This window comes from Podarcis raffonei, chromosome 16 (assembly GCF_027172205.1).
Source record: "Podarcis raffonei isolate rPodRaf1 chromosome 16, rPodRaf1.pri, whole genome shotgun sequence".
Classification (NCBI taxonomy): domain Eukaryota; kingdom Metazoa; phylum Chordata; class Lepidosauria; order Squamata; family Lacertidae; genus Podarcis; species Podarcis raffonei.
Window position 1 is genome coordinate 8,264,204 of NC_070617.1, and position 25,764 is coordinate 8,289,967.

The 25,764-nt window shown below is 48.6% G+C and overlaps 2 protein-coding genes across 3 annotated transcripts in view; one reads left to right on the forward strand and one right to left on the reverse strand.

The window, feature by feature from the left end:
* Positions 1–2,662: 2,662 nt before the first annotated feature.
* On the forward strand, positions 2,663–6,936 carry RPS27 (ribosomal protein S27). The gene is made up of 4 exons (XM_053368772.1): positions 2,663–2,789; positions 4,669–4,777; positions 5,899–6,009; positions 6,662–6,936. Exons 1-4 carry the CDS (start codon positions 2,784–2,786, stop codon positions 6,688–6,690), a joined length of 255 nt encoding a protein of 84 aa, XP_053224747.1. The 5' UTR covers positions 2,663–2,783; the 3' UTR covers positions 6,691–6,936.
* A 337-nt stretch (positions 6,937–7,273) lies between these two features.
* NUP210L (nucleoporin 210 like) overlaps positions 7,274–25,764 on the reverse strand; it is a 52,468-nt gene continuing 33,977 nt past the window's right edge. For both annotated transcript variants that reach the window (XM_053368659.1, XM_053368658.1), the window contains exons 26-40: positions 24,539–24,619; positions 23,512–23,643; positions 22,984–23,142; positions 22,752–22,843; positions 21,729–21,903; positions 20,698–20,873; positions 17,954–18,174; positions 13,204–13,340; positions 12,771–12,897; positions 11,827–11,976; positions 9,847–10,097; positions 8,471–8,675; positions 8,258–8,362; positions 7,818–7,892; positions 7,274–7,423 (exon numbers count right to left, since the gene is read on the reverse strand). In XM_053368659.1, coding sequence (XP_053224634.1) covers positions 7,335–7,423; positions 7,818–7,892; positions 8,258–8,362; positions 8,471–8,675; positions 9,847–10,097; positions 11,827–11,976; positions 12,771–12,897; positions 13,204–13,340; positions 17,954–18,174; positions 20,698–20,873; positions 21,729–21,903; positions 22,752–22,843; positions 22,984–23,142; positions 23,512–23,643; positions 24,539–24,619 — 2,175 coding nt within the window. In that variant the 3' untranslated portion in view covers positions 7,274–7,334. The remainder of the gene's footprint in view (positions 7,424–7,817; positions 7,893–8,257; positions 8,363–8,470; positions 8,676–9,846; positions 10,098–11,826; positions 11,977–12,770; positions 12,898–13,203; positions 13,341–17,953; positions 18,175–20,697; positions 20,874–21,728; positions 21,904–22,751; positions 22,844–22,983; positions 23,143–23,511; positions 23,644–24,538; positions 24,620–25,764) is intronic.

Below are 25,764 nucleotides of genomic sequence, written 5' to 3' on the forward strand. Positions count from 1 at the left end.
ACCCTAACGGAGTCCTATCAAAATTAGACAAGTTGACAATAAGTTCAAAGAAACAGGAGGGCAGTTCCAGAGAGGATGGACCATCACTAAAAAAAATATTCTGTCCCTGGTACTCACCAACTTTTGAGGTGGATATGGGAACCCAGGCATGTTCCTAGATGTGCAAGTGGTCCTTCAAATAGCTGGGACCCAAACCATTTTGGTTTTACTTGTGAATACCCACATTTGAATGGGAGCCCAGAAATCAGGAGATAACCTGAGTCAGTGAAGCAAGAGGCGAAATATGTAGGTCGGGTTTTGGCAGCAGTCTCCAAGGGGAGCCCCCTGTAGAAAGCATTACAGTAGTGCAACCCAGACATGACCAACATGTGTGCAATTTGAGGAGAGGCCTCTTTTTTCCTAGACAAGGCTGGAGCTGGGGAAGCAGCCTAAGGTGATTGATGCCCTTTGTGGCCACCTCAACATCTCCATGTATAGAGGTGGGTTCAGGAAAACCAACAGCGATGTCTGAATGCTTCATCGGAGTGAAACTTCAGCCCAAAGCAGCATAATTTACTGTTTTATTACAAATACTACAGCTGCTGCTACTACTACAATGGTACCTCAGGTTACATATGCTTCAGGTTACATATGCTTCAGGTTACAGACTCCACTAACCCAGAAATAGTACCTCGGGTTAAGAACTTTGCTTCAGGATGAGAACAGAAATCGTGCTCCGGCGGTGTGGTGGCAGCAGGAGGCCTCATTAGCTAAAGTGGTGCTTCAGGTTAAGAACAGTTTCAGGTTAAGTACGGAGCTCCGGAACGAATTAAGTACTTAACCTGAAGTACCACTGTACTAGTCAAATCTTACTTCAAGGAACTCAGAGCAGTCTCCGTGGTTCTCTTCCCATTTTATACTTCTAACAACCCTGTAAGGTAGATCAGGCTGACAAGGGCCTAATAATAATATTAATATTTTTATTATTTATACCCAGTCCATCTGGCTGGGTTTCCCCGGCCACTCTGTGCAGCTCCCAACAGAGGACTAAAAACAGAATAAAGCTTCAAACATTAAAAACTTCCCTAAACAGGGCTGCCTTCAGATGTCTTCTAAAAGTCAGATACATGTTTATTTCCTTGGCATCTGATGGGAGGGCATTCCACAGGGCAGGCACCACTACCAAGAAGGCCCTCTGCCTGGTTCCCTGTAACTTCACTTCTCGCAGGGAGGGAACTGCCAGAAGGCCCTCGGATCTGGACCTCAGTGTCTGGGCTGAGCAATGGCGGTGGAGATGCTCCTTCGGGTATACTGAGGATTTGAACCCTGGGTTCCCTTGTCCTAGTCCAAGAACCAGTGGTGGGGCTGCCACGTCAGAATAGGATCTGGGAGACCTGGGTTCAAATGCCACCTCGGCCATGATGCTCACCGGGTGACTTTGGGCCAGTCACTGCCCCTTAGCCAATCCGACCTCACAGAGTTGTTGTGGGAAGGAGATGAGCAGAGAACCATGCATGTCACCTTGAGCTCTTTAGAGAAAAGCAAATAACAAATAAACTCCTTAACCACCTCACAGATGGGGCTGGCAGGATGCGACGTCTAATGTGGAAAGCCACTCTGGTGTATTTGAAGGTGCGGGGTGAGTTTAGTCCTGGGTTCAAATCTCCACCCAGCCATGAAGCTCACTGGGTGAATTTGAGCCAGCCTAGCTTACCTCATAGGGACGCGGGTGGCACTTTGGGTTAAACCACAGAGCCTAGGACTTGCCGATCAGAAGGTTGGCGGTTCGAATCCGCACGACGGGGTGAGCTCCCATTGCTCAGTCCCAGCTCCTGCCAACCTAGCAGTTCGAAAGCATGTGAAAGTGCAAGGAGATAAATAGGTACCACTCCGGCGGGAAGGTAAACGGCGTTTCCGTGCGCTGCTCTGGTTCGCCAGAAGCGGCTTAGTCATGCTGCCCACATGACCCGGAAGCTGTACGCCGGCTCCCTCGGCCAATAAAGCGAGATGAGCGTCGCAACCCCAGAGTCGGCCACGACTGGACCTAATGGTCAGGGGTCCCTTTACCTTTTTTAGCTTACCTCACAAGGTTGTTGTGAAGCTAAAACGAGGCGTGTCTACACTATCCTGAGCACCTTGGGAGGAAAAGTGAGGCATGATTAAATGCAATTGTGAATGGTTTTAAGCTGTAAATTGTAAGTTGCTTAAAACTGATTCAAAGTTGTTTTTCAAATATTTTCAATGTGTGTTTTCATGTTGTGACCCGCCCTGAGGCCTGAAGGTGAACGGCAGGTCATTATTATTATTATTATTATTATTATTATTAATAATAATAATAATAATTAATAATAATAATAATGTGCCGGGAATAGAGAAAAATACCTTTATATCCCTCTATTACTTGGCTCATTTATCTTGTTTTCATGAAACCCTCTCAAAATGGCAGCCTGGCGACACGGCTGCCCTTCTCAAGAAGGCCGCCTCGCCAGTCCCTCTCTTCGTCTCACTGCGACCTTCCCATCATGGCGGCCGTCCCTCCCGCAATCCGCTTCCAACCAGGGGCACTTCCGTTCCCGCCCCATCCTCATCCCCATCCCCTTTCCAAAATGGCGGCTGAGAGGAGCACGCCCCCTCCTCCAGACCGTGGCGTCGTCGAAGGAAGAGCGCGCAGGCTGGGTGAAAGGTCGAGGTGGCCACGCCCCCTTTGGCTCGGCTTCCGCCCGTGCGGGGAAACCCCGGAGCGGATATAGCGCCCTCTCTTTCCGGTCTGGCTCCTTTTCGGCCGTAGCTGCCTCCACGCGAACATGCCTGTGAGTCCTTTGCTGGGTCTGGGCGCCAGCGGAGCGGCGAGGCCTTGGTGCCCCGTCCCTCCCCGGCTCGGCCTTTCGGGCCCCGATAGGTTGGGGAAAGGGGGTCGCTCGTGGTCGTCGCCTTGGGCTTCCACCCCGCTCCAGGCGCCGCATCGCCCTCCGTTCCCTTCCCTCACACTTCCCTGGTCGGGGATGGGAGGCTCAAAATGGCGGCCTGGGGAGGGAGGGGAGATATTTACTTCTCTGACTCCTCCCCTCCCTCAGCTTTTTAAAAATGTTCTCCGTTAATAAGAGATTTATATGAATAGTAACTTGATTTTGAAGGGAAAGGAGGAGCAGAGCAGCCTGGGAGGCGGGTGCCAGCGAAACCGCTTTTCCCAGCTGAGGGTCATCTGGTCTCGCTGCGTTATTTTGTTTGAAAGTGAGCCTATTTTAGTCGGTGTGTATGTGTGCGTGCGTGTGTGTATGTATATGTATGTATTTACGTATGTAGCATTTGTATCCTGCCTTATTCTCCAAGGAGCTCAAGGTGGCGTACATGATTCTCTCCCCCCCAAAAAAAATATTTTAATGCCCCACAACAACCCTACGAGGTAGGTTAGGCTGAGAGGCATTGTGTGAGCTTCACGTTTTAGGGATTTGAACTCAGGTCTCTCCCAGGTCCTAGCCTGACACTGACCATACACCACAATAGCTCTCTACGTTGCAAAGTTCTCTCTTAATCCATGTCTATTTAGATAACATATTTATGGCTTTGGAGATTGCAAAAACAAAGCAAGTTTGTGGAGACTATACTTCCGTGAAATCTTGCAACAGTCCTGGTTGGTTAATAGGCAGGGGGCCCGCTGGCCCGTGCCCTCAGTTGCAGGGGTTCTCTGAGGCCACTTGATAATATTTGAACTGGGGGCTTGAGCAACAACTGCTGCTAACCTGGCTTTCTAGAGGTGGTGGTTCTCCATGCCACCAAAGCACTGCTCATGGTTTGGGGTTATGAGAATTCCAACAGGTCACTAGTTCCTCACCCACATAATAAACATAGTTGTTGTTTGTATGCTATAAGCATTCATGGCACTTGAAAACTACCAGAGGATCTTAAAATATGGTATTTGGACCTTTGGAGTTCTTTCCCTTTTAATTGACTTATGAGTGCATCCTGAAAAGTTTCCTCTTTTGGCAGACCTGTTAAACGGAGATCTTCCCCAGTCTGCATCTGTACTGGAATTGTTCTTAAAGATGTTTTGTGTTCAGCCCTGAACTACTTCGGAAGGGTGGGGTATAAAATGAATATATTCACCAATAATAAAAGACTGTGCTTCATGGAAAAGGGGGGTTTTGAGGAAGGGGGTTAACGGGGCAGTGCTACTTTTTTTTTTAATCTAGTATGCTAGTATGCTACTTGATGGAACGCGGGTGGCACTGTGGGTAAAAGCCTCAGCGCCTAGGGCTTGCCGATCAAAAGGTCGGCGGTTCGAATCCCCGTGGCGGGGTGCGCTCCCGTTGCTCGGTCCCAGCGCCTGCCAACCTAGCAATTCGAAAGCACCCCCAGGTGCAAGTAGATAAATAGGGACCGCTTACTGGCGGGAAGGTAAACGGCGTTTCCGTGTGCTGCGCTGGCTTGCCAGATGCAGCTTTGTCATGCTGGCCACGTGACCCGGAAGTGTCTCCGGACAGCGCTGGCCCCCGGCCTCTTAAGTGAGATGGGCGCACAACCCCCGAGTCTGTCAAGACTGGCCCGTACGGGCAGGGGTACCTTTACCTTTATGCTACTTAACATGAATATGTACACAAGTACTTTGTTAGTGGTTTGGGAGTTAAATGTGTTGTGAGGATTGAGAGGTTCTTCATTCTAAAGTCCTTGGTTTATGGGCATTCCCTGCAGCTCGCAAAGGATCTCTTGCATCCCTCCCCAGAGGAGGAGAAGAGGAAACATAAGAAGAAGCGCCTGGTCCAGAGTCCCAACTCTTACTTCATGGATGTGAAATGTCCAGGTAGGGAGGAGGCTGGTCGTGTTTTTATGTCCTGCAACTTTTATATACAGTGGTACCTCTGTTTTCGAACACAATCTATTCCGGAAGTCCGTTCAAGTTCTGAAGTGTTCGAAAACTGAAAGCGGAAGCCTCAATACAGAAATCTCAAAACTGAAGCTGCGTTTCCTGTTTGACTTCTGAGGTGCGTTTCCAGGTTTTTGGCGTTTTGAGTTCCAAAACATTCAACTACGAAGGCATTCGAAAACCGAGGTACCGCTGTACTTGCTTTGGGCAAGGGCTAGATCACGTATGCTGTCAGTCACTTAGTTCTACGTTTTTTCTCACACTCCATTGTAGTTCGCTGCTTTGCATTGCTGGGAGCTCATATGGGGAGGGGGGGGAACCTTTGCCATTTGCTCAGGCATGTGAACTGGCAGAAGGTGTCTGTGTAGGAAATGAGGCCTCTTGTCTTGGGGTTACAGAAGAAGAAATACCGTTACCTCGGAAATCGTTGCTCCTATTGTAAAATACCTGGCCTTGGAAAGGCTATACCCATATGTGCGATTCGGCAGGCAAGTAAAGAAAGTCATGGCCTTCATGCTGGTGGCACTAAGATTGGGCTTTCCCCTCTTTCCATCTTCAGGAACATCTGCCTTACATTGAGTCAGATTACTGGTCCATCTAGCTTGGTGTTGTCAACACTGACTGGCAGCGGCTCTCCAGGGTTGCAGGACATTCCCAGCCTTTCCTGGAGATGCCAGGATTTGAACCTGGTACATGCTGCACATGAAGCAGATGCTACGGCCTTCCCAAATAGTTGGTAAAGGCCTTACTTAAGCTAAGGTGTTTTGGTTATGTACAAATAGAAAAATTGGGATATGGAGCAAACAAATCACAGGTTTTAACTGCAGCTTGCAGTTTTAGCCCATATAAAGGATTTGAAGCAATACAGGTGATTGAAAGGAGATAGGGTGGTGTAGGTTTGTCTCCAAGGTTGAAACGCTATTCTAGCAATTATCCCATTTAGCACGTTTTCTGGTTAAATTTCCCAATTTTCTAGACATTATACATTTTAGAGATGCTCCCTCTTCCATTTCTTTGAAGTGGATCCAAAGTGATGTTTTTTCTTTTCCCTCTCTCAGGTTGCTACAAAATCACCACTGTGTTCAGTCACGCTCAAACAGTGGTTCTGTGTGTCGGCTGTTCAACTGTGCTGTGCCAGCCCACTGGGGGAAAGGCAAGGTTGACAGAAGGTAAGCAGGGAGAGCTTAATTGGCTGTTTTTAAAGACCTGCTCTTAGAGCAAATCACTTCTGCCTTATCTCCTCTGTTCCTTTGCCATTTTCTATTGCGGCATTTAAGCAGTGTGTGTCTAATTGCACCCCTTCCCTGTTATTATGTAATCTCCCCCCCCCCTTCTGTAGAGGTGGATGGTTAAAGCTGCTTAGAGCAGGTGGAATCTGGAAATGGGTGGTTGGTTTTTTAACCTGCCCTAAGGCAGTCTGCCAGTTTTCTTTTGCTTTTAAAATTCACAAGTTAGGTAACTATTATGTCAGGCTTTGTAACAAAACACACTGGGGTTCATTCAGATAACAAAGGGGAAGGTCTGCGGCTATCACTTTCTGCAGTAACCACTTTGGGTGCGGGGACATGCCTCCAGTAATTAAGATTTTGGGTATTATGGATAGAGTCTTAGGGGAGTGAAGGGTGACTCTGTTTTTTGCTTTTAATCGTGTGACGTAATCGGAGTAGCCTTCTGTAAGACTTTCTTTAAACGAGCCATGATGAATTTCAACTCTCCCGGATGCTATGCTCAGGAGGTCGAGAAGTCATGTGTAAATAAGAGCTGTTGTGTTTTCTTTTCTTTTTGTTCACTGTGTGGCCTTCCACCCCACCCTGTTTGCAGGATGCTCCTTCAGGCGAAAGCAGCACTAAATTAAGCAGATGTTTGTCCAGGATGGGTGGGGCTATGTGCACAGTCGTCGGCTCCGGTGCGGAGGATCTCAAGAGCATGGACGGTGGGAGTCCCGACACAAGTGAGATGTGAGCTGCAACTGTGTGGCTCTTGAGGATTTCAGCTGTTGCTGCTGCCTCTGGAATAAGGAGAGCAAAAGATGGCTTTCGCACTGTCCTTGTAGCCTCACCCATCTGACTCAATAAATTTTGGATATAAAGACAGAATCGTGTTTTCTGTAGTGTGTGCGTGTGTTGGGGACTGATAGTTGGTTGCTGAGTCCAAATGAGTTCAGCCAGTGTGGCTGCCTGAGATTCTCTGGATCTAGCTACAGGGTTAAAATAGAACAGATTCTACAGATTAATAGCTTTACCTTGTTGTAAAATGTGGAAATGGGCAGCACATAGCAGATATGCAACAAAGCAGCTTCTGTGCATTCTGCTGCCTGAAAGGGGCTTCTGTCCCAAGTGAAAAGGCCAAAGGGTTTTTAGAGCAGATTGCCATGTTCTTTTCCAAGTTCTCCCAACCATGCCTGCCCTTCCTATTTAATGAAGACAGCTGCCACAAGTTTCCACCAGTTTACTTTTTAACACATGGCTTATATGTGCCTCGTGTCCAGCGATGGTCATCTTCGAACGCTCCAAAGCCAGGCCTGAGTCCTGTTCCTGACACTGGAATAGTGATGTTGCGCACTGGGTGGAGAGGAGAGGTACCCTGGAAATAAAATGGGGTGGGTGGGAAGAGAAAGAGCTGTTTGAAACTACCTATAGATATGCTCAGAAATGGTTTGCCAGTTGGAAGACTACCCAGCTGCTGTGTGTGGCTGTTGGAATACCATGTTGTGAAATGCTATGTTGACTGCTGCAAGAGAACCCTCTGGGTGGTTGCACAGCGGGACCAAGAAACCCAAAGATGACAAATCAGAGGTCTAATAAGCCAGGCAATGCGAGGGCGGGCTCTGGAAATGTTTCGTCCTGAGTCCACATTCTGGTGACCTAACCACCCGAAGATAATTCCAAAGGTCACCTCACCACACCCTAAACATACTTTTGAATAAACAACATTAGATATGAATGCAGGAAGTATTGGGGGAATCTTTTCAACTCACCTGTCTGTACCATGCCTGATGTGGGAACATACACTACAGGGACTGCCTGTACTCTGCTCAGGAAGGCATTGTAGGCTGTGGGGGTCGAAGCATCACGTCAAGGTTAGTTCCACCTGTGCAAGGCACTCTGAGGGTCATCCAGTCCAACCCCCGGCCATGCAGGAATCTCAACTAAAGTATCTGTGACCAATGGCCATCCAGCCTCTGCTTAAAAACCTCTAAGGAAGAGAGCCCACAACCACCTTAGCATGTATTTGCTTTCCCCTGTGTGTATATCTTTCCCATCAATTTGAGGCAGGCAAGTATTCCTGCAAGGGCGGGGTGGGGGGAGAAGAGTTGGGGCTGGAGGGCACAGCATGTGGGCTTGCTGGTTCCCCACTTGCTCAGAAAGGCCTGGTTCCTCCAGGGTATATTGTGCCTGCCTTTGCGAATCCACTTACTGAGAAAGATGACCATGGTGGATGCTAAAACAGCAAAGATGGTGAAGAGGAGGACCTGGTAGGAGCCCACAAGCTGCTTGACAAGGCCTGCTTCAGCACACTGATCTAGGAGGAAAGATAAGACCTGTCTGCTCTGGTTTGGTGCAGGACCATCCAGATGAAGGCACAGGCCTCCATTCATGCTTCAGGTGGCTTGACTGCTCTGGTCCTTACCAAACAGATGCCTGTCTGGCAGTGCCCGCATTAACACGGCAGCCCTCTGGCCTGTAAGGGTGCAGGAGAGGTTGACGAAGACGGGTGCTGCCATCTGCTGGAGGGATGTGAGGTTGACCACGCTGACTGGGAAGACGACAAGCCCGGGCATGTCCACCAGATGGAAGGGGCGCCCCACTTGGATCACTGGGGAGCTGGGCTGGGCCTTGGCAGGAAGGACGGAGGGAAAATTAGGAAAATAACAGCTGCAATCCAAAGGGGTCTGTTGCTCTGTCGAAGCAACAACAGTGGCTTATGGCACCTTAAGAGACAGACCAGGATCTATGCAGGATTAGCTTTTGTGGACTAGATCTGCCTTAAGCAGCCACAAGGACCCTTGTTCTCACTTGGCAAGGGGTCTCTGCATATCTTGCATTCTCCCTCAGTGGAGGAGGTTATTATAATACTGCTTGTCTACTGATAAAAATCAAAGCTGGGATGGATCTGCTTGTCTCTAAGGTGCCCTGAGACTTTAAGTCTTTAATTGCAAGCTCTACACAATTGAGCAACAGGTTTGTTTCCTTAATAGTCCAGAAATGACCAGCCTCCTGTTGTTTCAGATAAGGTGTACATGCTCCCAAACCAATGGCTTGTATCCAATGTCAGTCCTACTCAGAATTAGAGCCATAGAAACTGATCAGTGTGACTAACAAGCCCATTCATTTAAATATGCTTGCTCCGAGTAGAACTTAGCTGGATACCAGCCCATGTATCACTGCTACAGGTTGAATCCACCTTCCCAATTTCTATCCTGCCGCTTCCTCCACAAGGAGCGCGTGGTGGCAAACAGAATTAAATATAAGACACCCTTTAAACAGAATTAAGAACATCTAGAAATGTTTTGAAAGGGTCACATAAACTCCCGACTATTGATTTCAAGGTTGCTGGGAAGAGTATATTTCAGCCACCAGATGCCTAGGTAAACAGGAGTGTTTTTAACTTCCTCCTGAACATTAAAAAGTCAGGTAGATTGTCATGCCTCACCAGGAAGGGCATTCTGTAAAGGGGGAGCCACCAGGAAGAAGGCCCTGCAACGGGTCAGTGCTAACCAGGCTCGTAGGGCCTGAGATGACTGAAATGATGTATGCAACTCCTTGCTCTTCATAATCATACATGTAGACTAGGCGTGGGGAACCTTATTATCCTGAAATGGACCCAGTATTCAAAGGCTTGTTGTAATGTGGACCAATGCTACAAGCATCCCTTATACACCCAGCAGATGGCTGCAGTCTATGGGAGAACCTCTCCTGCATTTCCCAGAGATCTCAGAAGCCAGTGCTCCAGTCATCTGGAGCAGGGCTTTTATGTGGCTGCCGCATCCTGAGCCTTTGACTTGCCTCTGTTTCTTCAGTCACTCGCCTCGCCCCCAGCACCACGATTTCCCTGCTCAGCTCTGTGCTGCTGAAGACCACTTCGGACTGGTTCATGTAAAAGGCAGGCAGAAAGGGCACCGAGAGCCTCTGTGTCACCTCTGGGCTCTGATCGCTGAGGAGGGAGGCAGTCACGTGCACCGAGCCCCCAGCGGTGCTCAGCGCCAGCAGGTCGGCTTCCGGCTGGTCTTTCACGGTGATGATGCAGGCGTAGAGACCTTGAGTTTGGGAAGAGGGAAACCAGATAGGGAGCTGCCCTGTACTGACTCAGGATGCTGGTCCACCTTGCTCAACACCAGGCATGGGGAACCTTGGTCTGAACTACAATTCCCATCAGCCCAAGCAAGGTTGGCTCAGTGGTCAGGGATGATGGGAGTTGTAGTTCAGCAACATTTGGAGCACTACAGGTCCCCCCCCCCACTAGTCTACACTGAATAGCCGCAGTTCTCCAGGATTTCAGATGGGGAACACTCACAGCCCTTCTTGGAGAAGCCAGGGATTGAATTTGGGACTTTCTGCAGATGCTCTATTCCTGGGCTGTGGCCCTTCCTTCTAAGGTTCCAGTCCTCAATGTACTAAATACAGTGGTACCTCAGGTTAAGAACTTAATTTGTTCCGGAGGTCTGTTCTTAACCTGAAACTGTTCTTAACCTGAGGTACCACTTTAGCTAATGGGGCCTCCCGCTGCCGCCGCACAATTTCTGTTCTCATCCTGAAGCAAAGTTCTTAATCCAAGGTACTATTTCTGGGTTAGCGGAGTCTGTAACCTGAAGCGTCTGTAACCCAAGGTACCACTGTACAGGGCTGATTTAAGTAGGAAATTAGGAAGCTGTCATACTGAGTCAGTATGAGTCAGACAGGGGTTCTTTCCCAGCCCTACCTAGAGGTGCCATTAAGGACTGAATCTGTGACCTTCTACATGCCAAGCAGATGCAGAGCACTGAGCTATAGCATGCCTGGGAATGTTTTTAACTTATGATACATTCGTATGGGCAAAACAGAGAGGCGATAGTAGTGAGCTAGGATTGGGAAGTCCCTGGTGCAATTCTGGGGCATAAATTCTCACTACAGGGCCCTGGGCACAGTATTTTTCACTCTATAAGACGCACCTGACCATAAGACGCACCTAGTTTTTAGAGGAGGAAAACAAGAAAAGCCAGCAAGATAGAGCGGCTCTTGCTGGCTTTTCTGGGAGGTGGGAGAAGGGACTGACGGGCTGCCCTCCATCCCTTCTCCCACCTCCCTGGAAGGCCAGAGCAAGCTGTGCAGCCAGCAGAGCAAAGCTGCGCAGCCAGCAGAGCAAAGCTGCGCAGCCAGCAGAGCAAAGCTGCGCAGCCAGCAGAGCAAAGCTGCGCAGCTAGCAGAGCAAGAGCGATAGCTGCACAGCGGCTCTTGCTCTGCTGGCTTCCCAGCGAAGCAGGATGAGGGACGGAAGGGGCTCCGTAAGGGCTCCCTTCCGTCCCTCATCCTGCTTCACTGGGAAGGCAGCGCTGCAAGCGGTGCTGCACAGCTCTCCCTCTTGCTGTGCTGGCTGCGCAGCCTGCATTCGCTCCGTAAGATGCACACACATTTCCCCTTACTTTTTAGGAGGAAAAAATTGTGTATTATGGAGCGAAAAATACGGTAACTCTCAGTCTCCCATGACATCTCAGCTATGGGGGGGAATAATACTGATTGACTTTACAGTGGGGTAGGGAATCTTTGGTCCACCAGATGCTGCAGGACTCCAGCTGCCATCATCATAACCCCTGATCACTGGCCACGCCTGCTGGGGATGATGGGAGCATCTCGAAGGCTGCAGCTTCCTCACCTCGCTGTTAGAGCTTATGGGACGGGGTGGATGTGTGCAAGGCTGTTAAAGCTGAAAAGGTTTTAAATGGCGAGATAAAAACATTGACCGGGTTACTGTCGGAGGAGATGCCGTGCCTGTGACGCTTCCTCCGCTACCTTTATCAGTGTAGAACGCAGACCGGGCATGAAAGATCCTCTGCGCTGGGATGTCCGGGAAAATCATGCTGAACTCCACCTGACAGGTCAGGTGAGATTCTGGGGAAAGCAGGTCTGTGATGGCACGAAGCTGGACAGAACTGCAAGGACCTGAAGGGATAAAAGGAGACAAGGGTGTGATGATGGAATAAAGGGACATGATGCCCTGTGAACTGTCCTCAGGCTGGTGGTGGTCAGGAAATAGAAGCTGGAACCATGCACAATTTGGCATGAAACCAGACTTGATGAGGATGAGCCCAACTGAAGGAAGCAAAAACCTAAAAATTGGAAAGGGGAGATCTGTTCTTCATTTTATTGCCTAAGCAGTACTGGAAAAGGAGGACAAGCCATACCTTTGCTACGTTCTTAAGTGGGAGGGGGATCCCCAAGAGAGGAAGAGGCGTACAAAATTGTAACTAGCTAGAAAAGCTTTTCTCCCTCATCATACTAGAATTCAGGGGCCGTCCAATGAAGCTGAATGCTGGAAAGGCAAGATCCTTTTCACACAGCGCACAGTTAAGACTATGAGAGTTGCTTCCACAAGGAGAAACGGCTGGACAGCTTCAACACAGGATGAGACAATGCCATGGAGATTAATGGTACCAACTGCTGCTGGCCAGAATGGTTGTGTTCCCCCTCCGCTGTTGAAGGAATTTGCTTATCCTGTAACAGGACATTCCTCTGGGCACCCAGCAAACCACCCCTTAAAGAGGGAAGAAACCTGCACTTTCAAAAGCAAGAATGAGTGGTGGCTGAGGGGACACGCGGCTTCTCCTCGCAACGTCACCTCTAATCCAGCCAGGGTGGACAGATTTATTTTTCTACTTAGACTGGGCATTTGCCCTTCCCAGCGTGCGCCCCATTAACAGTGGGTAGGGGCAAAGCGGCTGTGCCTTCCACCCTACCTCGGAGGGTTGTTTTAGTGCCACTTGTGCTGACGAAAACCCGGAACTCGGAGGAGTTTGGAGTGTTGGTCAGGTACTGTTTGGGACCGAGGTGAAGGCTGAGTCTGGAGGAGCCCCCGATGACAACCTGGAAAGAGCAAAATGGTGACTGCAGGAGGGTTTCAGAAGTGGCTGTTTGCTAGCAGGAATTCACTGCCCAAGCAAGATTGGGCCTAACTGCCTAACTTTGATTTTTAAAAAGCAGCAGTTGGGCAGCGCATGTTGTCAACTGGAGTGGCAAATCAATGGTTTCTTAGTTTTTAAGTCCATGCTCCGAAAAGGTCTTTTATTCCCTGAAATGACTCTGTTCCCTCTTCCCACGCTTACTCTCCTGGCTAGAAATAACTCCCATGATGCCTGCGTGATGGTGCTGCCTTGTTTTTCTGGTCCTTACCTCTCGGTAAGTTTTCACTATCCCTGGGATATCGTGGAAGACGGTGGCCTTCCCAGCGTGCTTTGCGAAGGCCGCTCCGCTCAGCGTGTCCATCTCAAGGAGGTCGCTTGGAGTGATTTGCCATGTCCCGGGTTCCCCTAAGGAAAGGAAAAAAATGCTGTTGCATCTGTGTTCAAGGATTCCGTGAGAAGAATAAGGCATGTTGGCCCAGTTGGTCAGGGCTCCAAGCTAATCCTTTATTTTTATTTTTTAAAATAATTTTATATTAATTTTTGAACATATTAATTATGATAGACACCACAAAACTTCACGTCTTATACAATCTTTTTGGACTTCCATCAGCACCTCTGATGATCCACCATTTTTATCACTTCTTCTGCATTTCTTAAATTCATATCTCCTTTAATTATCTTAACTAACAATCCTCCTCTTTATCCAATTTTGCAATAATTCAAATTAATCACCTCACAAAACTTCTTGCAAGCCTACAAACCTGCTTTATTTTTTTATTCATCCATCCCAGAAATAAATAAAAACACGAGGCAGAGTATGAAGCAGCGAGCGGAGGCAGTGGAAGATGGACACGAGAAAGGTCAAATTAAATAACTTTTACTCTCTCAAGGAAAATGTCAGGGAACTGCCATCGGAACGAGAGGAGGAGGAGGGGCTCCACGACGATGCTGGAGAGGGGCCAAGTAGGGAGAGAGGCAGGTCTCCTGTTGGGGAAGAAAATCAGCGCAACACCAGGGATGGAGGGGGGCCAATGGGGGAAGCGGAGAGCAGGCTCAGAGACTCTTCACTGGACACCAGCGGAGAGAGCACAGGCCCTCCGCTACCCACGCCCACCCTGCGCAGAAGGCTTCCGCGCAGAGAGGCTAGGAGGAGACTGGGCGTCAAACAACTTTTATGTTGGAAAAGGTTGAAGAAACGCCCACTGTCGGATTCTGCCAGCGACTGAACAGCCACGAAGTGGGGGGCTGTCCAGCCAGGAAAGGTTTAACCAGGCCACCTACCCAGGAGCGGCGGCAACTTACGCACGAGCAACCCCATAACCATTACAGAAAACACTTTTTTGTATGACTGGGGCATACAAACTAAAAGCCATGACACCAAAGGAAAAAAGGACTGGGAGGGAAGAGGAAAAGAAACTCGGACACTGTTTCTCAGGGAACAGTTCTGCGCTGAGCACTGTATTTAATTTACTCTGGGATGGTCGAGTCTTCATTTTGTTTCAAAAGCAAATGGTGCTAATGGCCTGGAGGAACTGTGGTGTTGGAAGGGACCACAAGTGTCTAGTCTAAACCCTGCAATGCAGGAATCTTTCTCTCAACGTGGGGCTTGAACCCGTGCCCCTGAGATTAAGAGTCTCATGCTCTACCAACTAAAATGCAAGCAAGCAGTCCTCTAATATTTTACACAGCGGATAAAAGCGAAGACAGCTGCCATCAAATGAGCTACAATAGCTTTAATTTCCCAAGCCATGGGATGTTAAAAATGTGTTTTATTATAGGAAAGATGGATGAAACCACCATGCGTTAATTTATAGGGCAATGTTTCTCACCACCACCAAATACAGTGCTAAAAGGAAGATGCAAACTGACAAGTTACCCTGTGCCGGAAGCTAGGATCCCTGGATCACTTGCTACTGACAAGGAGTCCTAATAGACTAGTCCTGGGCATCACAATTATTCTCTTGGCTTCCTCATGTCGGATCCCCTCACACATGGCTTTCCGTGGTTGAAGCCACCACTGGAAGGACTGTCTTGACACTGTGTCTCAATAAGTACTGGGTTGACTGAGATGGGTGCAGGCAGATTTCTCCTTCTCCTTCAGATTGTGGACAAACCCACGGGACTGAAGGGTGCTTTATATTTAAGCCATTTTACGCACAACGTCGCAAAGAATGCAGCTTGTGTTTCTTCACTGAGAGCAGCCCCTTCCGAAGTTCGCACGGGGCCGTTTTGAGGGTCACCCAGGAGACAGAGAGAGAGAGAGAGAGACAGAGAGAGAGAGAGAGAGAGAGAGAGAGAGAGAGAGAGAGAGAGAGAGAAAGAGAGAGAGTGTCCAGGCTGGGTGTGTGTTTTTATAGGAGGGGACAAGGGATGCTTGGCATTCCAGCCGATGCTCTCTGGCTTACTCTTTTGTCCTGAAGACGTGACCGAGGCTTAATTTGCGGTGCTTTGCTGAAGGCACAGCGGCCATAAAACAGCAGCCGATGAACCAGAGGCTGCCTCCATTATGCATCAAGGCCTTTTAAGAGCAGCAGTGAGAAAAGGAAGACCCCCCCGCCCCCAGCCTGGCTGCCCTGGCCCCATTGCGAAGCATAGATGGGAAAGCAGTCAAGCACTGTGGTGGGAATGAGCAATGGGGGAGCAGGACTGGGGGTGATGAGGCTTCTTTTGAGACGCAGCCAAGGGGACCCCTGCTAGGTTCCAGGCAGGGGTGAGCTAATCCATCCATTTCAGTTCCTCTTTTATTTTTCCAATCTTGAAGTTCAGTTCCCCACAATTGGGGAAAAAATTCCTCATGCAAATCTACTATCATTTTAGTGTTAATTTCTCCTACTGATACTCATTTTGTATGCAATTTTGCTTAAGGTACTCGTTTCTTTTGCAAAGCAACTTTCCCTGAAACAATGCATTTTTTAAATAATAATAATAATAATAATAATAATAATAATAATAATAATTTATTATTTATTATTATTATTTATACCCCGCCCATCTGGCTGGGTTTCCCCAGCTACTCTGGGCAGCTTCCAACTGAATATTAAAAACAATACAGCATCAGACATTAAAAACTTCCCTGTTGTCTTTTAAAAGTAAAATAGTTGTTTATTGCCTTGACATCTGCTGGGAGGGCGTTCCACAGGGCAGGCACCACTACCGAGAAGGCCCTCTGCCTGGTTCCCTGTAACTTGGCTTCTCGCAGCGAGGGAACCGCCAGAAGGCCCTCGGCGCTGGACCTCAGTGTCCGGGCTGGATGATGGGGGTGGAGATGCTCCTTTTGTTATTTTCACTAATATGCACATGCTTCACGCTACTATTTCCATTTTTTGGACACCTCGACATGCTGCAAGGTTTGGGAAAGCCAGATCCTGAAGGACGGCTGCTTCTTTTCAGATCCCTGCGTTGTTTCAGAAAGGCTAGTGGACAAACTGTGGTTTGTTAAGGCAGAGCTACAATCCCTGCACCCTGAAGAAACTACAGTGTCCCGGATTCTCCAGGACCGTTCAAGTGAGAGAAGCATTCTGTGGGTGTGATTACAATGAAGGTCCACGCATGGGGATGGGGTCAGAAGCAGTTCCAGGTCAAAGGGCAGACCTTTCAGCTAAGCGGAGCTCTGGCAGTTGGCAGAAGGCTGGTCCATTTGACTGAGTGATGGGTTTTATTTCTAAGCCGCTTTTCATTCAGATGAAACTCAATGTGGTTTACAAACAATAAACAACAATAACTACCTAACACCACAAAGACTGCATGAATCCTGTAAAATAATTAACAAACCATCAATGAAACGATCTATAAAAACCTATGAACTAAACAGCAATTAAAAATTCACCATTTCGGCAAAAGGCATATTATATGGTTAACAAATTAATCAAATTCCTGCTGAATTTCAGTTCCTTTTTCTTAAGAATGCAAGAAGAGCCCTTCAGGATCAGCCCAGTGGCCCATCTAGCCTAAGGTTACCAGATTTTTTTTCAATGAATCCGGGGACACTTTTCAACTTCAATGGATTTTGTATGGGGACTGATGTGTAAATCCGGGGACTGTCCCCGGGAAACGGGGACGTCTGGTAACCTTAATCTAGTCCAGCATCCCGTTCTCTTAGTGGCCAATCGGATGATCCAAAAGGAACCCCGCAAACAGGACCTGAACACAAGAGCAACAATCCCTTCCTGGGGTTTCCAGTAACTGCTAGTTAAAAGCATTACTGACCGCCGAGGCAGAAGGTATCCTCATCCTCCCTACATCATCTTCTGAGGCCCTTCTTCGTGTGCCTCCTCCGCAAGAGGTCAGGAGGGTGGAAACACGAGAATGGGGCCTTCTCTGCAGTGGCTCCCCGTCTGTGGAATGCTCTCCCCAGGGAAGTTCGCCCAGTGCCTTCATTATACACCTTTAGGTGCCAGGCAAAAACGTTTCTTTTCAACCAGGTCTGACTTGATCTACATCCTATACCCTTTCTAAAAAATGCTGGCTGTTTGGGGGGGTTTTTTATTGGGTTGCTGGTTTTGTTTTGATTTTATGTATTTGATATTTTATGTGAACCGCCCTGAGACCTTCGGGTACAGGGCGGTATAGAAATTAAATACAGTGGACGATTGGGTTGCAAACATGTTCCGTGCAGGAGGCACGTTCGCAACCCGCAGCGCCGCATCTGCACACACGCAGGTTGCGATCCGGCGCTTCTGCGCATGCGCAAAGTGCGATTTAGCATTTCTGCGCATGCGCAAGCACCAAAACCCGGAAGTAACCCATTCTGGTACTTCTGGGTTTGGCGCGGTGCACAACCCGAAAATGCACAACCTGAAGCGTCTGTAACCAGAGGTATGACGGTAAATAATAATAATAAATACATTTGTGTAATCCTCTTTGAAAGCAACCTATGTTGGCAGCCATCGCTGCACCGTGCGGGGAGGACCTTCCCTAGTTCAGCTATGCGCTTGCGTGATGATGGGCTTTATATCTGCCCTCAACTTCTCTTTCACTTCCAGGAGGCAGCAACGGCGGCTGGAGACCAGCCCACTGACCTTCTTGGTTGACAAGAGGCGTGCTGAAACACACCACGTCTCCCATGGCAAGCGGCTCGGAAAGGTTCGGCTCGATGGCGTGCTCCACCGGGACAGGGATATAATCCGCCATGCCCGGGTGCTTCTCGTCCCAAACGCCCACCAGGGTCACCCCCCTGTTCACAGCCTGGGCGACGTAAGTGTAATTCTTGTTGCTGGGTCGGATGAGCAGCAGGTCATCTCTGGCGGAACAAAGCAAAAAAATTGACCCTGTGAGGAGTGTGTCAAGCAGGGATGCTGCAGGGGAGGATTCCCCAAACTTGGCCAACACAGTCAATGGTCTTCACCCCCATCATTCTGCCCGGACGCTGAGGTCCAGCGCCGAGGGCCTTCTGGCGGTTCCCTCATTGCGAGAAGCAAAGCTACAGGGAACCAGGCAGAGGGCCTTCTCGGTAGTGGCGCCCGCTCTGTGGAACGCCCTTCCAGCAGATGTCAAAGCGATAAACGACTACCTGACATTCAGAAGACATCTTAAGGCAGCCCTGTTCAGGGAAGTTTTTAACGTGTGATATTTTACTGTATTTTTGGTTTCTATGGAAGCCGCCCAGAGTGGCTGGGGAGGCCCAGCCAGATGGGCAGGGTATAAATAATAAATTATTATTATTATATTATTATTATTCTGCTCTGTGGACAGCCAAGAGATCAGCTAGGAATTTGATGGAGCCTGTGTGGGCTGGGAGTCTGAATGAATACGCTAAAGTGGTACATTTGAAATAAATAAATGATTATGTTCTAAAGCAGGGTGGGGACAGAAGGTAGATCAGGGCCTGCTTGTGTATATCCAGGAGATCTGAAGTATTCTGACAAGGATTTATCATTCCCAGTAGGAACAGGTGGGCTCAGTGGAGCAAAGGACTTTATCACACCTGCGGCTAGTTCACAAGCTGCAGATGTTCCTGGGTTGTCTAGCCACAAGTTGGAAAGTAAAATTTACTTTCTATAGGGCTGCCTACAGAATACAGTTCCCTGGGAAGAGGGACTGACTTTTAAACCACCGTGGGAACTGAAGCTCTGCGGGGCAAATAGAGGGATCTCCTAACACTTCTCGGCACCCTTAGCTACAGTCCCCAGGATTCTTTGGGGGGAAAGCCGTGGGTGTTTAAAGTTGCATCGTTGCGCTTTAAATGTATGGTGTGAGCGTGGTCATTATTGCGGCAAGAATTTACTTCTACAATGCTTGTTCGTTATCCTGGTAAGGGAACGTGTTTGAAATAAAACATGTAACCAAGAGAAATAACAAGCCCAAGAGATCCAGTAAGAACGTGGTTTATTAAACGACCGCACAGTAGGACGGCTCAACTTAAAAGTGGTTGTATCCTGTACTTAAAAGTCGCCTCATAGAATCATAGAGTTGGAATAGACCACAAGGGCCATCGAGTCCAACCCCCTGCCAAGCAGGAAACACCATCAGAGCACTCCTGACATATGGTTGTCAAGCCTCTGCTTAAAGACCTCCAAAGGAGGAGACTCCACCACACTCCTTGGCAGCAAATTCCACTGTCAAACAGCTCTTACTGTCAGGAAGTTCTTCCTAATGTTTAGGTGGAATCTTCTTTCTTGTAGTTTGGATCCATTGCTCCGTGTCCGCTTCTCTGGAGCAGCAGAAAACAACCTTTCTCCCTCCTCTATGTGACATCCTTTTATATATTTGAACATGGCTATCATATCACCCCTTAACCTCCTCTTCTCCAGGCTAAACATGCCCAGCTCCCTTAGCCGTTCCTCATAAGGCATCGTTTCCAGGCCTTTGACCATTTTGGTTGCCCTCCTCTGGACACGTTCCAGTTTGTCAGTGTCCTTCTTGAACTGTGGTGCCCAGAACTGGACACAGTACTCCAGGTGAGGTCTGACCAGAGCAGAATACAGGGGCACTATTACTTCCCTTGATCTAGATGCTATACTCCTATTGATGCAACCCAGAATTGCATTGGCTTTTTTAGCTGCCACGTCACACTGTTGGCTCAGTTGGGCCACATTCGTGCCATACATTTAAAGCACTATGGTGCCACTTTAAACAGTCATGGCTTCTCCCAAAGGATTTTGAGACATCTGAAGGCAGCCCTGTTTAGGGAAGCTTTTAATGTTAGATGCATTACGGTATTTTAATATTTTGTTGGAAGCTGCCCAGAGTGGCTGGGGAAGCCCAGCCAGATGGGCGGGGTATAAATAATAAAATGTTTAAAATTATTATTATTATTATTATTATTATTATTATTATTATTATTATTATTTGGGAACTGTAGGGCACTGATGCTGCTAGGAGACCCCTATTCCCTTCACAGAGCTACAGTTCGCAAAGTTCCCTGATCAGAGGGACCGACTGTTAAACCACTCTGGGAGGGAAATGTGTGTGTGTATGCAGGGTCTCCTAACATCTCTCAGCATCCTAAACAAACTACATCTCCCAGGATTCTTTGGGGGAAGTCATGACAGTTTCCTTTAAATTTACTGAGCAGATGAAGCCCTGGTCATATAGGCTGGATATGACTTAGGATGTCATCCCGACATTTATCCTGACCATCGTGATGACTGCGCCTTGCGTACTTCGTTGCATGAACACACCCTGGACCACAGAAGTGGCCAATGTTCAAGTTCCCAAAAGGACAGATGACTTTCCACAAGATGGAGCGTGGCAATTTCCCAAGCAAGCCATGCTGACGATGCGGCACGCGGCCCTTTCCCAAGTGTGCCTTCCTGAGCCGCACCTGTTCAAGGCCAGGTGAAGCTGGGTGCTCTGGGCGTGGAACTTCTCCCCGGTACTGTCGTAGAACTCAACGGCGAGGGTGAGGGACATGCCCAGGGGAAACGCACGCAGGGGCACCCGGCTGGCTGTATAGAGCTTGGGGGCGCTGCTCAAGCGCAGGTAGGACACCGGGGCCACCTGGGAGGGGAGGAAGGAAAGGATATATCGGTTTTTTCCTTTTCAGTCACCACACCTGGAGACTTCAAACTGATTCATCTCAAATACACTTGTAAGGAAAGCAAATGCCAGGTGTAGCCGAACCGATAGATGTGGACATAAAAATATACATAAGAACTGCTCATAAAAACAGAAGTTCGACCAATACAATGAAAAAGCAGAATCTTAGATCTGAAGGGAGGCCACACTGCCTTGTCTAAACTGAGCAGCCTTCACTGTGAATTTAGCTACATTAAGCACTGCAGACCTATCCAAACAAGAGAAAAGATCTTCTCCTTATCACTGAGGATTGAACTGGAGACAAACAGCACTCTTTACTATTCCATCTGTTGTCCTACCTACCAACATCTGGAGGTTGCAGGCTCCCTGTCCCGGATGTAAGTGTTCCTCTTTAATAAAGCTGGCAGATGATCCAGCGCTTTAGTGCAACAGTCTGAACTTTTCGCAAGACGTATAACTTGTCTTGCCATCTGCTTCACTCCCCGGCAACTTTATAATAGAGGAAGAGCCTGCCGGATTGGGCCAATGGCCCATCTATAGCCCAGCCCTTAAAGCAGAACCCGAACACACGAGCAACTCTCTCTTCCTGCATTTTTCAACAACTGTCATTCAGAAAATTCACCTCCAAATGTGGAGGTAGAGCATAGCATAGCCATTGTGGTTGGCAGTCCACAACTTAGCAACCGTCCTTATCCAGCACTGCATTTTCCCCTTCAGTCTTTCAGCGCCTGCCCATGACGTTCAGGGACCTCCTACCTTGGAGCATTCGCGGAATCCACAGCAGCCACTACCACCTCTTCCCAGAGCCTCCCTTACCCGCACTCCGGTGATGACAGTCTGGTTGACGCCGAAGAGCTCCAAGGCTGTCACCTCCAGCACTGCAGTGCCTGTGACAGCTCCTGCCTTGAGGAGGCCGTGCCTGTTCTCCTCAATGACAGAGGAGTTGGGGAAGCACTGCAGGATCTGAGCGTTCACAAAGGCTGCCCCATCCCTAAGAGAGAAAAGAAGAGTCACCATCCCTTCTGTTTGGGCTGGCAGGTGGAGGGGGTTGGACCAGTTATGTTTTATAGCCCAAGGTGGGTGCACAGGCTAGAAGGCAACTGCCACAAAGGATGGAGGGGCTGCCAGATTTAGAGTGGACTATGCAATTTCGGCAGGCATCCCATTATCTGCACTTTCCAGAGGCGACTGGTAGATGTTTTGTTCTGACAAGCTTTGCCAACTGGATTGGCATGGGGTGTCTACTTTGTACTGCTTTTAAATCTATCTGCTGCTGTCCAGTTTTTCGGCTGTGCTTATTGTGTTTTGCACACCACCTTCAGATATACATGTGGAAGGCAATCAACCAACCAATCAATCGAAATCACCTTACTCAATCCTAGCTGGAAGGTGGGATTATTTACCCAGCAGAGAGAGAGACAGTGTGTGCCAGGATCGCTGAGAGGGGTGGATAACATCATGCTGGGGCTATATCTGGCCTGCAGGTGGAGGAGGGAGGCGTCCCGCACCCCCTGCCTTAAGGCAAGCAAAAAAATGATGGAGTATCGACTGACCGACCCCCCAAACTGGAGACATTTTGAAAGCAGAAGATTTAGGGAAGCTTTTAATGTTTGATGCTTTACTGTATTTTAATATTTTGTTGGAAGCTGCCCAGAGTGGCTGGGGAAGCCCAGCCAGATGGGTGGGGTATAAATTACTATTATTATTATTATTTATTAGCTGCAAATTAGCATCTCTGTAGTGCTTCTACTTCTTCAAGTTAATAGTGGAGTCTTTGTCTTTGCTCCCCATCATCATCGCTACCACCCACCCGCCACTTCCCCCCTTTCCCTGCCCTACCTGTTTGTGAGTAACTTGAGCTGCGAGTTCATGGACATCAGAATTTGCTCTGCGGAGCACTCCGGGGAGAAGAGCTGCAGTTTATCAAAGACCTGTAAGGGACAGAGCAAGGATCCTGCAGGCAGAAGGAAGGGCTGGGACGCGCCCCTGCTTTTAATGTTAACGGCTGGCATGGCCAGACGCAGCAGAGGACTGGCAGCAGTGAAAGAGGCTGCCTGAAGGGGGCGCTTACTAGTATCTGCACTTCATCTGAGAGCTCGGAGAGGTGTCCTTCAAACTGCCCAGCATCCGGGTCCGAAGCCTGAACCGTGACTTGGATGCTCGTCCGCCCAGCTGCCTTCGTGTGCAGGACCATGGCAAAGTTACTTTCTGGAATAAGCTGCAGGGAAACCTGGGAGAGAAGGGATGGGGCTGCAGGCTTCCTGGAGAGAAGGGATGGGAGGATCCAGCGGTGCCCAGTGCCCATTGAGAATGGTGGGGTGGAAGGCAAGGAGCTGGACAGTAGGTGGCGCTGGAGGCAATGAGAGGCAACACCAACTCATTCTAGTTTTGTCCTCCGCCCTGCTCTCTGTTGAATTCCACAAGGGCAACAGTGAGACTAAGGAGGAGGAGGAGGAAGCTGCCAGGGAGAGCACCTGCCCCCTGTATTCGCTGTAGGTATGATATCAAGTGGGGACTGGCTGAGGTTCAGTAGGACCAATGTTGGATGCAGCCCACAGTGGCTGAGAGTTGAAGTGCATCCCGAGGGACAGATCCATACCTCTGAGTGTCTGGGAAGGAGGTCCAGGACATCCCGCTTGCTCATGGCCCAGTGGAACGTCAGCGCTGGGTCGGCATTCCCAAAGGAGAATGGAGTCAAAGTGCTGGTCAGGCCAACAACATATACAGGCATCTACAAAGGAAAGCGCCACTTGTTACTTCCCAGCTTTTGGTCCTCTCAGGGCAAGAGACGTGTCGTACCATGGAGACCAACGCATGTATGCTGCCTCAAGGATGCCTGGTCCCTTATATCCCTGCCCAATCACAGAGCTCTTTGGGCAGAGTCACTGTTATGGTCCCTGCATGGGTCAGATGCACAAGCTCGTATCCACCAGCAGCCTTGCATCCAGTATTGTGGAACCCGATTCTCTGGAATTCCCTCCCAGCTGAGAGGCAGCTCAGACAGGCCTCCTCCTCTGTTGAGCTCCCAGCACCTACCAAAATCTTTTTTTCTTTTCTTTTTAACAACCAGCAGGCATTTTAATGAAACGTCTTTTTTAAAAGTTATTGTATTGTTGTTTTACCTGTACGGCACCTAAAGATGGTTGCAATTAAGTGGCAGGTAGTTGAAATAAATGAAATAAACATTAGAAGGACTGTCCTAACACACAAGAGACGTATGACGTGGAACAGGATAACTCTGGAAGCGGTGAATCTCGTTCCAGGAGATCAGCCTTTCCGCTCCCCCTTGTTTAACTTAATTCCAGCAAGCTTTTTAACTGGATTCTGATTTTACAGTTTAAACTCTTTTTAAAAAATGTATTGGGTCCCCTGTACACCGCTTAGAGACAACTACAATTTGCAATATGCAATTTGTTGAAGTGAAATAAAACAAATTGGGGTGGGATCCTTAACATGGGCTCAGTTCAGGAGGGAGAAGTCAGCCACGCCTATCTCTCGGTTGCATGCAATGCGAGTCCTACGCCACGGAGGGCCACTGATATTAAGAGACGTGACTCTGAGTAGAACTTAGTTGGCTTATATATCCACAGAGAAGATGTCCATTGGTGATTATAGGGCAGACCTACCTTGGTCCCCGTAATGAGCCTGGTGGCAGGAGCGTGGATTCTTATTGCTCGTAGCTGAACAACTTCCAGGTCGACTTGGTCCTGTGGGGGGAAGGCAGAAGAGAGACCAGAAGAAAAGGCACAGTTTGCCTAAGATAACGCAGCTGGGGGCTCTTCTGCGGCAGGCTGACAAGTGGACTGGCAGCCGTTGGGGGAGCCATGTGCACCCCACACTTGGGACCTGTGAAGTTCCACAAGCAACAAACAGAAAATGTTATGGAGTGTCTGGCCAAATCAGATGCTTCTTTAGCCTGATGGCAACCTTCTGGGGACCTTGTGGCAGCGGTGGGCAGAGACAGAAGAAACACTGGATGGAGCAACCAAGAGGAAGGGGGGTGTATGTGTGTGTAGAAACTAGCCTACCGTATAAAAAGATGTACCGTGGTACGTCAGGTTACAAACACTTTGGGTTACAAACACTTTGGGTTACAAACTCCGCTAACCCGGAAGTAGTACCTCAGGTTGAGAACTTTGCTCCAGGTTGAGAATGGAAATCGTGTGTCGGCGGTGCAGTGGCAGCAAGAGGCCCCATTAGTGAAAGCGCGCCTCAGGTTAAGAACGGTTTCGGGTTAAGAATGGACCTCCGGAATGAATGAAGTTCGTAACCTGAGGTACCACTGTAATTTGTGTTCGTTGTTCTGCCCACTTTTGCTTCTGGCCCCACCTCCTCCTGAAATACAGTCCCCAGGAAGTTACCAATAAAGAAAAGGTTTCACATCCCTTTCTTTTTGTGTGGGAGAGATGTTTTAATGTAGTTTGTTAAAAAATATAGAACTGCCTTTTGGATTTTTTAATGCTGGTATTATTTTATGTACGCGTGTCAGGGAGGAGTTAGAAGTTTTCAGTTTATCAGAGGGAGAAAGCATTCCCCAAGGCGGGAAGGAGAGCAGTGAACCTAATAGAAGGGAGCAAGAGGAACAACAGGGAGGGACCGGCTGTTCCCAGGAAAGGCAAGGGTTCAGTTCTAGCTCAGATTGGGAGGAGGGGAGATACAGGCCAGCTTAGCCAGGAGGTTAGAAAAAAGAGCGGGAAAGCGAAGGGAAAGGCGCCTTCGCCATTTTGAGAGTGGCTGGTCATGGAGAAGCAGAGCTCAGAAGGTATCTGAAATAAGTGACTCTGAGGAATAATAGTTAAGAACTGTTTATAAGATTATTTTGTTAATACACAATAAAAAGTTATAAAAGAAC